This window comes from Larus michahellis, chromosome 2 (assembly GCF_964199755.1).
Source record: "Larus michahellis chromosome 2, bLarMic1.1, whole genome shotgun sequence".
Taxonomy (NCBI): Eukaryota; Metazoa; Chordata; class Aves; order Charadriiformes; family Laridae; genus Larus; species Larus michahellis.
This window is the reverse complement of record NC_133897.1, coordinates 111,366,299-111,381,351: the sequence shown is the minus strand read 5'-3', so window position 1 is coordinate 111,381,351 and position 15,053 is coordinate 111,366,299. Positions and strand designations below refer to the sequence as shown.

Sequence of the window (15,053 nt, the reverse complement as noted above, 5' to 3'; positions counted from 1 at the left end):
CATGGGGCTCCCCTGGAGTCCATCAGGGCAGGGCCTGGCAGCCAGGGCTCATTCCACCACCCCAGAGAGGAGCAGGGCAGCCCCAGCTCTGGAGGTGGGATGGTCTTTGGTGTCCCATGGCTGGACAGGGCAGGGTTGTGGGGAGATGGAGACCAGCCCTTCTGTGGCATCACTGAGACAGGTGTTGATGGCTCCAGGGGACTGAAATGGGGTCCTGGTCCATGAGTAGGGTCTCGGGAGTCCCAGGGGAGGGCAGGGACAGGCAGAGCTGGTGGTGACATGACACTGAAACGAGTTGTGAACCTGTAAAGCTGCATACAATGCAGGCTGCCTTTTTGTTCTGGAAACCTTTCTATACAGCAATACTTATGAAGGGGCGGTTTGGGCATCCATGTAAATCATGCATCTCACCTGCTACAGCTGAATTGTCAATACAAGTATCCACCTAAGCCACATGCTCCATCTCCTTCATCCTTGGTGAGGTTGTCAGATGGTGTGAAGTTGTGAATTCCTCTTGTTAGCAAATGGTTTTTGACTAGCTCTACCTTTATTCAGATAATTTATATGAAGTTTAGGTGTAACTGTTGAAGCACTGCAGTTGTAATAGATGGTAGCATAAAGGTGCTGATGAAGCAATGGAATGTAAGAAACCTGTCTCATGGTCTTAATGTAAAAAAAAATAATTATGGAAAGCAATGAATAATTTTAAACACTCATTAGGCATTTGTACTCCAGATGGGTTATCCAGAATTACTTGATAGCTTGTGGTCACTCATTAGAGTGTGTGTGACAGTTCAACAGTATGATCTTTGTGTTATAGCGGTAATTTGAGGGGATTTGCAGACATAAGAAAACTGCTTTCAAGTGGACATGAGAAGTTTTTTTAAATGGTCACACTCATTTCTCCAGAATTGTACTGTAAGTCATCCTCTTTGAATCAGAAACACGCAACGGCATTGGCATTGTGTCTTCTGTAAAAGTGGCACTTCAAAAGAAGCCGTATCAAAGCGCTATCAAATGATGAAAACACGATATCTTCATAGACTGCCATCTGTTCTAATTACCTTGAGAGAATTAAAAAACAGACCCTGTGCCTACTTGGGGAAAATATTATGTTTGAACAACTGTATCATTTGAAGAATTTAGTTCAAATCTGGCTAAAAAGATTAAAAAAAAAATATTGCCTGAAATGTAGATGTTCAGTACTGAAACAGAAATACTGAAAGTTCCAAGCCTCCAAGGCTTGACGAAATTCGAAAAAATCAACCACATCGATAAGGTTGTGAATGTAATCGCAATTCAGTACTATTGCAAGCAGCATTAGGTCTCACAATAAATAGATACTTTAAGATCCTTTTATTGTTTTCCTTGTCTGTAATTTTATCTGACACGATACGAAGTATCTTGCTTGATATTTTTAAGAAGAGTAGGCTAACATTTTCCTCAATTGATATTATCAACAAATATTATAAATAAGTATTGATTGCCTTTGACGGTGCTCACCACTTCAAGTCAAACTTTTTTTCCAGTTACTTAAATATTGCTTGAAAAACTGAAATTTTGTTCAGCTAATAGGAGTCCAAGACACCTGTTTTCCTGAAAGACTTGCCCAGAACCATAATTAATGGAAACAAGATTTTTTTTCACCTAAATAAACTCTAAACTATATTTTCTCACAAATAAACTATATTTGTTTTGCTGTTTTGTGAACAAAATCAAACTGCTCTGCAAGCCTGCCCCTCACCAGCATACAGACTGCTACAGTGGAATTAATTCCCCTGTGTGCCTTTATCAGATTTGTTCACTTTGTTCCTGAACATGTAGTTCAGTTCAAAACAACAGAAACAGAGGAGGAGCTTTTCTTCTTTGGTTTTGCAGTGACTATGAAATGTTTTGCTGCCACAGGCACGTCAAGTTCTGTGGACCCTTCCAAATGAAATATCGGTTGTAGCATTGCCTGTGATTTTCAAGGGACTGGATTTTCCTTCCAGTTTTATTAGCTTCTGGTAGGATCCAAGATGAACAAAGCTAAGCTACAGTTCTGCCACCCAAACACTTGCAATTTAAAGCTGGGCAGATGAAGGGAAGTCCCCAAATCTGAGAAAAGTGTTCACTGTTACACATTCTTATATCAGAGTAGAGTTTCAAGAGTGACTTCAGTACAATACAATGAAGGCTTCGCAAATCATGGCATAAAGAATCTGTCCAAAGAGCAACAGAGGGAAATATATGGAGACATTAGTATATGAAACAGAAAAACTTATTTTCTTGGAGACTGCACAACAGCTAAAACGCAAGCCAAATTTATAGCCAATTAGGAGATAACACATGGAGATTTACCCATCTGCTGACATGCAACAAATGCTGGCAGACTTAAAAATGAAAATCTTCCTAGAAGCTTTTTTATTCAAGAATATTTGGTGCTCTTCCTGAATCTGCTTCCCCAGAAAGGAAATATTTTGAAAAGAACGTCCCATTTAATTGTAACTGGTGCAAACTGAAAAAAAAAAAAGTTGTTATATGTGTCTTTTGAAACGTATATTGACTCTTTTATACAACCCTTAGGCTCAGCTTGAGATCTAATATTGTGATGCAGATTTCAGCTGTATTGCAATTGCATAGGATCTGCATGTCTTACAAATTTACACAGAGAATGTGGCAAGTTCTGTTCTGAACACATTCAAAATAGAGAACAACAGACAGTTCTCATAATTTACAACCTTGCTATCTCTGTGCTTTGTCTTAGATCCTCTTATGTAGCAGCTTTTTCTCAATCTTGCTGGCTGTCTGGGTTCTAGACACAGAGTCTAACTGTAACGCCCATCATGTTTCTACTACCAGTTTAAAGATGTAACCTCAAACCGTAAGTCTAGGTGTTGCTCGGGCATCATGACATGAACAAATACTTTGGGATGTTGTTCTAAGGATATCCACAGATGAGACCAGGTAGGCTACGAAGAATAGGCGGTTAATTTCTGGTAACATGAGGTGGGAACCAGTTCTGGACAGTGCTTGGATCTCATGGCAACTTGAGATCCAACATCAGTAACTGCAGAAATACTTTTAAGTCAAAGAAAATGATGTGGGATAAAACCTGCCAAAAATTTGCTGCCTAACTGTTGACTCCTTGTTTTAACAAACTAGATGGAAAAAAAATCTCACTGGGCCATAACCTACATAACCACGGCTGCTCCGTGTTTTGCAGGTAAATGGTGGCCGGAGGCTTGGGGATGGTGCTGGGACAGACAGGGGGACAGCATGGGAAGGAGCGGACAGACACTGGGTTAATGGAGGATAGTTTGCTCTGCCCTTGAAGTAGGGCCAAGAGGAAAGGGATTGATGGTGTGCTTGTAGAATGGACCTTGTATCTTAAGTTCTTATCTTAGGTGCCCTTAGGGTCTTAGGTCAAGGGTGAGGCTGAGGCATGGGTAATGAAGAGGAGGGAGTGAACCCAGCTGTTTGGTGAGCAGTTTGTGTCCCACACAGGCTGTCTGAGGGCTCCTGGTGTAGGTCTGGAGCATAGCAGTAGAGTGCCGCTACTCCCAGCCATTTCTTGAGGCTGCAGCATAGGCAGGGCAGTGGGGAAACCTATAAGACAGGCTGGATGTCTGGGATGAGGGTGGGAATGGTGCCTTGTCCAATGCACTTGCCTCTGGCCACTCTCCCCTTTGCACGGCCTGGGGGGTCAAGCTTTGTGGCGAGGTAGGAACCCAGGTCCCTGTTGCAAGGCAAAGTGCAAGGCATGGCAAAGCTGGGCTCTGGCTCCTAGGGTCTGTGAGTAACTGCTCCCCCTCCTCTTTCCCCTGGGCCTGGGGATGCTGCGAGGAAGGTTGGTGCCAGCCAGTTCCTGAGACTCTTGTGTAGGTAAAGGCAGTGAGATGAAGGCTGAAGGCAGCCAGTCCAAGTTGTCCCGTTTCCTCCAGGCCAAGCCACACTTGTCGCAGGACTACCCTGAGTTGCCACATCCTGGTGTGGTAAAAGAAGGCAGTAGCTGGTGGCCTCATCTGGGGCCTGCTGTAGCCGTGGCCACGTCCACCCCCAGCATGGACACTCACATTTGTCCCTCTCCTAGCCCTAACTGCCAGTGCCTCCACAAGACAAGGAGTCCTTTTCAAAGGACTTTATACAGAATTTTAATGATATGCTTTACTGCTGAATTTTGGATTTTGACACAAGTCTGTCTTGAACGTTCCTCTTTGCAGTGCTAAATGTATAGTATTTTCTTTAATGATTATCCCTCCATGTTTAGAAGTTACCAGGTTAATTTTTTTATGGTAGGTACTTTACTGAAATTTACCTTTGGAGAGCTCAGTCTGAACATGAACACTTTGTATCTGTAGAGTTAGAGTGGACTTCCTTACAGGATGCAGTGACATCTAACATGGTGGAGGCTACTTAGCTGTCTTAACTATGTCTGTTTTAGGGAAGCGGATGAAAAATAAAGTTTTGAGGGAACGTATATTTAGCAGATATTTCATGTGTTGCAGTGTTAATATAAGGGCTGCCTAAATTACAATTTTCTGTCTAATTTTTTTTAATCATTTTGAAGACCATCAACTGTGTACACAGGGTATTATGGTACTGTAGGTTTTCTGTTTTGCCTTGTCTTTAATATTATATAATTTTTATTTTTTTTTTTCAGTTCTAACAGTCATTTCTTGCTGTGCAGCTTTACATTTGTTCCACTTTTGATGGAAAGGAAAAAATTCTCATTAAAATAAAATGTGTGATTATATCTGAACTCCCTTCTGAACTTGCATTTTATAGATAAACCTTTTTTGGTAATAAATATATAGGTTTGAAAATTTTTCATTTTAGTATCTTTTTTTCTCCTCGTTTATTTTCTTTACTTAGTTCTACAGAGGCTTTCAGGTTTATCGTCCCTTTCTTATACCTTTATCCGTAAGCCTAAGTCCACTTGAATATGTACAGTTTGGTCCATATTCCATATAGCTTGAAAATTCCGTTTTTCTTAGTGTTCTATCAGAGTAAATTCTTCTATTTATCTCTGATTTCTAATAGATTTTATCTTTTCCTCTCCTTCTCAGTTTCTCCTTTTCTCAGTTTCATGGTTGTCTCTTACTAAATATTCTCTCTCTGGCACAGTTTAATAACTCCACTGAATTATTGTGATGTTATTTCCTCACCATATGCTCTGGACAGCTTCAGGATGTTTTGCTGTTGAAAACTATTCTGCCTTAAAGTTTTGTGAGTTTTCTATTAGCTTGGCAGGGACAGTTCAAAATTTTCTCACTTGGATTTTGTAAATTGCAAACTGCTTTGTAGCATCCTTCCAGACTGGCTAGCTGATTCCTTACCCAGGTGGCTGACTTCCGTGGAGGTCTTTGAATTTTCTCTCTGGTATTTTATTTTCTGAAGTCTTTTTTGTGACATGTTTAGAAAGTCACGACTGAATCAAAGTTCTTTTACTGTCTGTGAAGATTCTTATTTTATTAACGCAAACTGGCCCCGGGACTTCCAATGGGGAGTTGGCAAGCTCAGCGATTCCCTTTGCTAGTCCAGACCTGGCTCTGGGGTTTTAAAATTCAAAACCTGTCTTTGCTGCCACAACAACTTTGTGTTGGAAAAAATTCTTCAGTCACTAAAAATATCTTTTAAACCAAAATATCTTATTCTCTTGGACTCACAGTCCAAAATTACTTTTGAAACTTAGAGAACACTAATTGCCTGATTTTAAGGAGACTAGATGTTAAAGAACAGTCATGAATTCACTTTTCCAGCAAAATCCAATTACATGTCCATATTTTCTACTTTATCATAGAGTTTTACATAAATGTGCAATTTAGAAACAAGTGTTCATTTAATTGTGATTTAAACAGCAGAATTTTTAAGTAGTGTACACCTTAAATTGAAATTACTGAAACAAAATGAGTTGGCATAAACTCATCTCTGGGGTAATGCAATACTTGCTGCAGAAGATTTATGTTTGAATTTTTCTGAAATGACAAAGATAGTTAAGATACAATTATTTTTTTACTTGCATGAAAATTGTTGGCAGAATTAACTTAATCAGTAATATTTCTGGAGGTCCTATTAGCAAAGATTTGTATGCATACTTAGTTTTTATGCATTCTTTGTTAGCCCTCTGAAAATCACTGGCAGTATCCTAGAAGCATAGTATTACTTTGGGCATAATTGTTAATATTTTTAACTCTGCAAACTGATGTTTCACAGCACCCCATAGGTGTGCTTCTACGATCTTCATTTTTCATGAAGCGTTTACCAGTTCCAGTTTGACCTGGCACAGCAGAACATCTTCTTAAATGTACTCCGTAATTCTCGGCTTCGGAATGCAAAAATCATAGGGTCGATGATCGCATTGCACATTATGAGTGTCCCATTCACATGGAAAATGGACATGTAGCAGGCACAGTAAGGGTTATGTGGGCAAAACCTTGCTAACAGGATGTGAAGAACAAAGGGGGCCCAACAGCAAAGGAAAACTCCAAGGAAAATAGTCAGTGTAATGGCTCCTTTCATGTTAGTTCTCTGATGGACTGTGCTGGTTGGCAGTGAGGCGATCTTTTTAGCATGAGATCGAGCCAGGAGGAACATATGGACATAGAGGCACAGTATAAAAAACATCATTAAAGGGAACAGGATGGTGAAGGGAATGACTGTTGCTGCTTCGTAGGAGAAGAGGGCAATGGCAATACTACTGCCAGCACAGAATGTCCAAATGATTGCCAAGATAACCAAGGCCCTTCTTAGTGTCATGATATTATGGTATCGTAAAGCGTAGAAGATAGTGATGTATCTGTCTGCTGCAATAGCTAACAAGCTGAAAATCGACCCCAGTAAAGACAGAATGAACATGGAATCCATGGCATCATCCAGCTTTTTCTCAAAGTCCCCACGACGTGTGAGGTACCCCATTTTGCACAAGATGATAAAGATGTTCTCCAGAGTTTTGTACAAGCTACCTAACATGTCTGAAATGGCTAAACTGCAAATGAAGAAGTACATGGGCAAGTGCAAATTCTTATTCCTAATGACAGCAATAAGGACAAGCAGATTCTCCAGTATTCCGGCAGCAGCAACAGTGAAAAAAACTTCCTCTGGCACCACGACCTGGGTGCAGTCAGTGACATTTAAGGAGAAATCACTTATATTTTCGAGAGAAGCAATGCTTGTCTGCCCTGGGTGTTTGATGAGGTTGGAAGGTCTCTCAGTGCTCATTTCTTCTGATTGTGGAAAGATTCTGGATTGTTGTTTCTCAGGCTTGGCTTTATTCTGAAGCTGATCTGTCAGTCAGACCATTCTTCTTTCGATGAAGGTTTTCTCCTTCATCTGGAGCAATTTCAAGGCTTAACTGAAATGTTTTGAATTTCTCCTACAATAAAACATGTAGAAACATAAATATCAAGAAGAAATTTACCACACAGATATGGCAAAAATAGACATATGAAATATCATGTATTGCAATGGAATGAACATATATCATCATCAGAGAGATGTTTGTTTGGAGCAAAGTTTGTTTCGATAAAATAAGAGCTCCTCCAGGCTTTGCTGAACCTTAGAGGAAAACAAAGTATAAATTTTCTTCTAGCTTCAAAGCAATTTTAAAAAAAAAATATAGTTTTCTTTACCAATGAGCATTCCACATCTACTGAAACTGATTTGACAGACTTCAAGAGTTTGGCAATCTTTACTGGCCCAGCTGTTTGCTTTGAGAAAGTCTGGCATTTCTTACAAGATTTGCAGTATTATTAGACACAAATGAGACCAATGCCAAGGTAAACTGTTGTCCAGGACAGTAACGTGTTTACCACCACACTTGATGGTGAAATAAAATGCCCTCAATTTAGACGTGAACATTTGTAAATACTGATATTCTTTTGAGGCATGTTAGATACTAGTGAGAGGCTTCGTTTTCAGGTAAATTGCAACTGTCTTTTGATTTGATGAACATATTTCTAATGCAGATTAAGACCCAAAGTATAATCTTTTCTTGGCTGTATTTTACAACTCTCTAAAAGACCAAATGTTTATTTCAGCATCAAGACCATGTTTTTCTTTCTCCATAATGAACCTGATCTAAACTACATTAAAGCATACAGGAGTCTTTCCAAAGGATTAGGTTTTTTAGGCTTTTCATTAATGTATAAATGGATTTGATATTAATTTAGCTTGGATGTTACCCATAAACAATAAGACCCACTTTTTCTTGTAGTTTTTATAGCCCCATTTGTGAAACAGATGCAGTTGCTATTTGGAATGTCCCCTTTTTAAAGAACTGATATATTCTCCCTCTGTTTTTAAATTCAAACCAGCTTTAGAGTTGTTTGGCACTTTCATACCAATAAGTCTTGAAATTCCTTTGGACATTTGTTCATAGTCAGGGCTGCCGAATGCCATTACTGTTTCCAAGGGAGAAGTAAAAATTTTTAATTACTCTGTATACAAACAATGCCCTCTGCAAGTGTCAGTGGGCATCTGTAGTCAGGACAGCTGAACTGGTGATTGAATATGATTAGCCTTAATGCAGATGAATGTGTTTGGCCACTTTTCAATGGAAAACAGGTTTCTGACCTGGGTTTTCTAATGTTATTTGCAGAGATTGCCAGTAAGGTGCTACTTGAGGTGAAGACTGCTGAGACTTGGACCACCAGCCATCATTAATTCAATTGAAAGAAGCTCACTTAAGAGAAAGCATTCCAGAGAGTACCCATACTTATCTGAAAACAAAGGCTGTGTAGTGGATAAAATGAACTGTACTGCACTGCAGCATGCGTGGACATTCCCAAAGACAGTTAGGTCAACATCTGTCAGTAAGTGAAGGAAGGAGATACTAACAAGAATATGAGACTCAGCAATGTCTTTTTAATGATATGTTTTTCCTGTTCTCACCTAGAGCTACTGTCACAGTTAATTTTTTTTGATTTCTAACCTAGCAATCTGTTTAAACAATTTTCACTCTTGATAGAAGGTCAACACAGGCACTTCAGACAAAGCCTCATTTCAATGGGATTTAAACAGGACAATCAGTTGGCAAAAATGCATTTGTGAAGTCACTATTCTCTCAGGACTGTTTTTCAATAACGCTTCTTTGCTGATATAGTCATATTGCTGAACTAATCTGCCTGACAAACATGAAGGTTCCTTCACTGAAAACATATAGTGTTATGAATGGCATGATATATTACATCTGCTGCTTATAAATTTACAGTAACTTCATATTCAGTACAGCATTTGGTTAGAGCAGAGAACTTATAAGGCCTTTAGGGCAGTTACAGTAATCTGAATGATTACATTATACCACTTAGTGTTGTTCTCAAACAATTAATAGAAAGTCAGAAAAAGACATTCTTATTTCAGCGATTCTCATTTCAGCATGTATACATGCCTATTGCACACTATTTTATTACGGTTCCACCAAGGATGTTGCCAATTATCTCCTTTTCTGATGTTTCGGTGTTGTGCGTAGTCAGATGTCTGTCTCAGACTTCCCAGACAGAAATATCTGTGTATACCGTGTTGTCCACAGGTGGTAAATCTAGTGCTTGATCTGTGCAATGCAAATTATATCATCCATCTGCAGTAAGTCCCACATTTACAGGATCCTTTCACTGACACACATCTACCGGGTAGCATGCATGAAGTAGTTTAATGCTTCTACACGGTGTATGACTACACATGGGATGTAAAGCTGTTGTGAACACAATGAGCAACCTCAGTGTGTCCTAAAAGCTAATGGAAAAAGAAGACACCTTGGAGCTCGGCTGCGTATTTCCACTGGCTACAGAAATTAGAGCCAAGGTCATTTCACACAAAGCTATAAATAATCAGCAGGTGAAAAAAAAGTTTACCCTCCTGTGTTGTTAGCACTACCAGAGGCAGCTTGGATGCAACAGATTTACTCTCCACTGTCAATACCTTGTCAGTTCGCTTCCACATTGTATTGTCCTGATAAAGGGTTCATGCCATTCACCAACCCCACTGTCTGAAAGACCTCAGATTTATCTTTTGCAGGTATCTGCAACGTCAGCCTTTCACAGATAGTTTTTATGTGCCAGAATTGTTAAAAATAGAGCACAACAATTTAAGAACAATATGTGCCTTATATTACAATAATTTTTTCCTGGCAATGGCTGAACTATTTGTATTTTACCTTTCTTGAGGTCATTCTGTCCAACAATAAGTTTGCCTGATGGTAGTAAGAAATGTAAAACAGTCAAAAAACAATAAATGACAAAGAAGACCCCTTAAGTTTGAAACACATTTGCAAATGTAGCTATATCACAAAAACTGCAAAAACCTCAACCCTTTCTCTTTCATGTTTAAATTATGTCCTGCAGGGAGAAATCAACAGCTCAGTAGCACTGGATATTCAGAAGCATTATTTATCTAGAAAGAGACAGTCTCCTGAGCTGGTATAATGGGGAATGATCTCACAGCAACAGTGAAGTTACTAAAAATGCATACATTTGTAATATTCTCGGCAAGTTTTATTCAATTTGTAGTCATCTAAAGCAAGATGAAGCAGGAAACTGTGAGACTGGAAGCCAAGACTGGAAACTATTCTGACAGTGTATATACTGACAAACTTAAGAAACAAATAGAATTCAGATTAGCTGTCAGCCGTATTCATTCACTGTGGTTATGGTTTGGCTCTTTACAGCACTCTGACACTTGCAAACACGTTTGTACTGCTATGTGTTACACAGCTAAAGACAGCCCCAGTACTTCAGCTTGTGACCAGGCTGAGAATACCTCTGTGGATGCTGGGAGCTCCCAGCACCGTGCAGGATGAGCCTTGGACAAAAACCATAATTCACTCATTTATTAAACAGACCCAAACAGTGCAGGACGCATCTGAGAAGTTGCTACTTAACTTTAGTGACAGCACAGCTGTTCAATAACATATAAATATTTCTCCTTTTTGAAACGAGTTGTGAAGTGACACTTGGAGCATTCTTTTTTTTTCTGTGTGGAGGAGAGCCGACTGGTAACTTTGTGAGAGGTTATGGTTTCACAGCAAGCCCCGGGCCAGCTTAGCAGCTTGCTGTGCTGAAAGGCAAATTCCCAGCTCTCCCTTCCCATCTGCGCTTCTCGCTGCTCCTGCCCTCTCACTCCTGTCACGTCCCTCGAGCCGAGCCAAACCTTTTCTTCCCTAAATAACAATAGCAATTATTAGTGTGTATATATATCTATGTCTATCTATCACATTTTCTCCTTACACCACGGTGTACACTGAAAATGGGGTGGGCTGGCGGTGCCGACTGGTGCGGGGGCTGCAGCACACTGTACTGACGTGTGAGGTAGCTGCAAGCCACCATGCCCAGCCACATACTCAGGGTAAACTAACCCTAACTTTGTCAGCTCTTTGTCAATAACCACGTTTCTACCAGTGCCAACATCATGCTGTTTCCATCCAGCTCAGACATCCCTACCAGCATAACAATCCCTGCACAAACTGCAGCATGAGGAGTTCTTTGGTTGTGAAACGCGGATGCCAGGGTCCCTCCTCTGCATGGGCTGATGAACCAGGTCCCTTTAGGAAACTATTCAAGGCCTTAATGACCCTTCCTTTGGGAACCCTGCTGAAAGTACTAGTATTTCCCAGCAGTAACTGAGAGGGCAAAGAAGCGTGCATTTGATAAATTTCTTTCATGCAAAAGTAAAAAATATGTATATTTTAAAACAGGCATTTTATGTTACAAGCTTTGTTCAGCAAACACTGAACAGAACAGCAGTTGTGACACCATTAATTTCCATCCTGTTCTGCGTGCGAACAGTCTCAGTTGCTTGCCTTCAGGTCTAACAGAAAGATCTCTTTCCAGGGAAGGTCTTTCAGAAACACGAGTTTCCCCCACTTACTGCTGTAGGTACCTGCTAGAAAAAAAGTACCACATGTTCAAAAACCAGTGAGATAGCTGGATTTTGTGCCTATGTTTCATTGTTCAGTTGCTAAAACCTCTATCTTCTTATCAAAGTAAACGTGTCATATGAAAACCTAATGTAGTGCAGAATATATTAACTGTAGTATTGATAAAAGCACAGTCGTTTTCCTTCTGAGTCTTTTTTTTTCGTTCTTTAAAATTACATTCTAGGTAAAACAATATCAAATAAGGCCATGTGAAAGCTATGTCGAAAAATTAAGATACTATGATACCTGGTGTTTCATCTTTTCATCAGTGGAAATTTTATGAACAGCACCAATTAGTATCCATCATCTATTAGATCATCTATTCTTTTGCTTTGATCTCCCTCTAGTGTTCAACAAAATAAGGTCGGCCAGGTATTAATCACTGATTACAGCTATTCTGGCTCCTCATGTGTGCCCAAGACACTATATAATGTTATGTAACCTGATTTTAATTTCATGAACCGGCATCAGACCTAGATAAATACTTGTATAAGAGTGTTCACTGCTATTTGTCTTGGAGATTTACTGCATCAGAATATTGAATATATGTCCCACATCATTTCACTGTCTAGTACTTTCTTTGAACTAACTTCACACTTAACACCCCTTAAGATCAACTTTGAAATAACAAAATTATGTCTTTGTTTTATGACTAAGGAAAAGTGTCATTTTCAGGAAAGATTTCCTCATTTGTATTTAAGGTTAGGTATATTCAGTATGCCGTGATTTTGTTGCCAACAGCAAAAAATGCAATAAAGCATCTAAGCTATGTAGAAACTTATTGGCCAAGACTGCTTCTCTCTATACAATGCTAGTGTAGCTTCATTCAAGACATGCACAGCCCTGGGTATTTCAGCAAAGATACTGAAAGCAAGAAAAGTAAAAAGGATTAAGTAAAGATAGACTGAGTTCTCAATATGCTTAAAAAATATCTTTGCAATAGCAGAGAGGAAAAGGAATTATTTAGGATGTTTATGAATGAAATGACAAGGGCCATTAAAATGACAGCGAGAAAAATAAAGCAAAGCTAAAAAATCAGCAAACATTTTCTAATTGATTAACTCCTTGCGGCAGTATAATTTTTCACATACAATTGCTGAGACTGAAAACTATGCTGTTGTCTCAAGTATCTGGAACTAAAGAAATTGCATAAATCGTTGGAGGTTATATAAAAAGGCTTGTCTTGTCATAAGGCATAAACACTGAATACACACTCATTAGTGACATAAGCCTCTTCATGTCAAGTGTGTGAACACTTTATTGGAAATGAGCAAGCTACAGAGAGAAAAACCAGAACTTGTAGAAAATCGAGGGCTGTAAATGCACTAATGCACTAGTGACTGGTGTTCGGCTTCCTTATCCAGTACGTGCACTTTGGAGGAGCCTTCCCACGGGTGCAGGCAGCACGCTGCGCCCTGGGGAGGGGAAACTTTTACAAGTCATTTGATACACAGCTGTCAGGGAAAGGAATGAAATTCAGTGAAGGTTTCCCCCGTCTTTGCAGCTGGACAGTATATGTGATGATGAGAGTTGGTTGGATTTTTGTTTTGAGACACATGGAGTCTCACTCTCCGTAAAGCTGCTGTTGCTTTGTAAAGTTGTGATACATTAGGAAATATAGTTATTAGTATATTGTCATTTGTTAACAACATAATCTACTTAAGGAAAAAAACCCATCACCACCCTGCTGCGCCTGATGCAGGTAATTGCTTTGGAAGTGATGCACTTACACCCTTTCGTCACATCTTTCACTCTAGTAGATCAGTCTCAATCCATTGGAGTGACTTGGTGACGAGCTACTAAGATCAATGCCTACTAAATATATGTTTCTTTATTAAAATTGTAGTAGGTTGATTCATGTTTTTTTGAAACATTAGTTACTGTGTTCCAGACTTCATATTCTACTTCTATTACACCATTCTTTCTTATTTGCTTCCAGAATAAATTAATTTTAAGCCTATGTATAAGCTTAGGTATAGGCTGTAAATTTCTACAAGGAATGAAAAATAATAATGAATTTGAATACAGGACAAATAGTTCTCTGGGATCATTGTAAAAATCAATCAAGAGGCCTTCAAGTGACATTTCTGAGGCCACTGCTCTGTTCTTATTCTTTCCAGTAAATCATTCAGTATGCCACTAACAGTGCCATCACAGAAATGTTGTTATCAGCAAGCATCAAGGAAAACTCCCGTACAGAAAAACATTAACCATTTCTTGAAAAAGAAGTTCTGTGTTTCTGCTCTAACGAAAGCAGCCCTCGTAAGTGTTTTTTTAGGAGCCACCCATCTTTTTCTCTGGCCGTGATTGCTCCAGTAGTTGCAAACAAACCAATAGTTAAAGCAGATGGAACCATTAGATTTATATTTTATATTTTTAAATGATAGAAAATGAGGGTGTGGATTTGTAGCACATCCTCTGCTGTTTAAGTGCACTATCTTGTAAACCGAGGTATGTCTTACTGAAAAAAAACCAATGCATGAAAGACACAGGATCTTCTTCCCTGAGAGCTACTTAAAAATACTATTGTGCTTTTTATCTTGCCACTGAGCTCATATTTACATCTCTTTATGCTAAAAAGTAAAAATAGTGAAAAAACAATGATTAAAAAACAAATTCAACGGGTGGTGGTTACTTTCTCTGGGAAACCTATAGGATGGGGGCAGGGTGAAGAAAACTCCTCTTTGACATGTGTCTTTTCAGAGCCATCTTCATGCCCATCTGTCTGAGAGGAAGAAATAACAAATAGGAAAGCAAATGTGGGAAGAATCAAACCTAAATTCTGCAAGCCCATAAAAATCTGCTTGCATTTGAAGTAGTGGCCACATAAAGCTTTAGTCTGGTTGCGTGTCGGCATCCAGTGCTGACATGGCTTCTGCTATAGGTAGAAGTAGCCAAAATCTCATTGAAAAAGGTGTGCTGTCATCCAAACCCACCTCTGGAGAGGGGTGGGAGATTTATGAAGATGCCCCAAATTAGGTCATTCTAGCTTGTTTTTGCCATACATCAGCATCTGGAGCCTCATGGCAATGGTGCTGTGGTGGAACAGGTATTTCCATTTCTGCACAGGTATCACAGGACTACATGCATATATATGTGTGTGTGTGCTATCATTTGGCTTCTGCTTCTGGTCTAAAAAAAGTAACAAGGAGCGTCGGAGGAC

General features: G+C 39.4%; 1 protein-coding gene across 1 annotated transcript in view; it reads right to left on the bottom strand.

The window, feature by feature from the left end:
• Window positions 1-6,240: 6,240 nt before the first annotated feature.
• The window catches only part of MC2R (melanocortin 2 receptor), a 152,146-nt gene continuing 143,333 nt past the window's right edge, over window positions 6,241-15,053 (bottom strand). Inside the window, exon 2 of the mRNA XM_074573597.1 lies at window positions 6,241-7,354. Within this exon, the coding sequence (XP_074429698.1) occupies window positions 6,241-7,200 (960 nt within the window). The 5' untranslated portion in view covers window positions 7,201-7,354. The remainder of the gene's footprint in view (window positions 7,355-15,053) is intronic.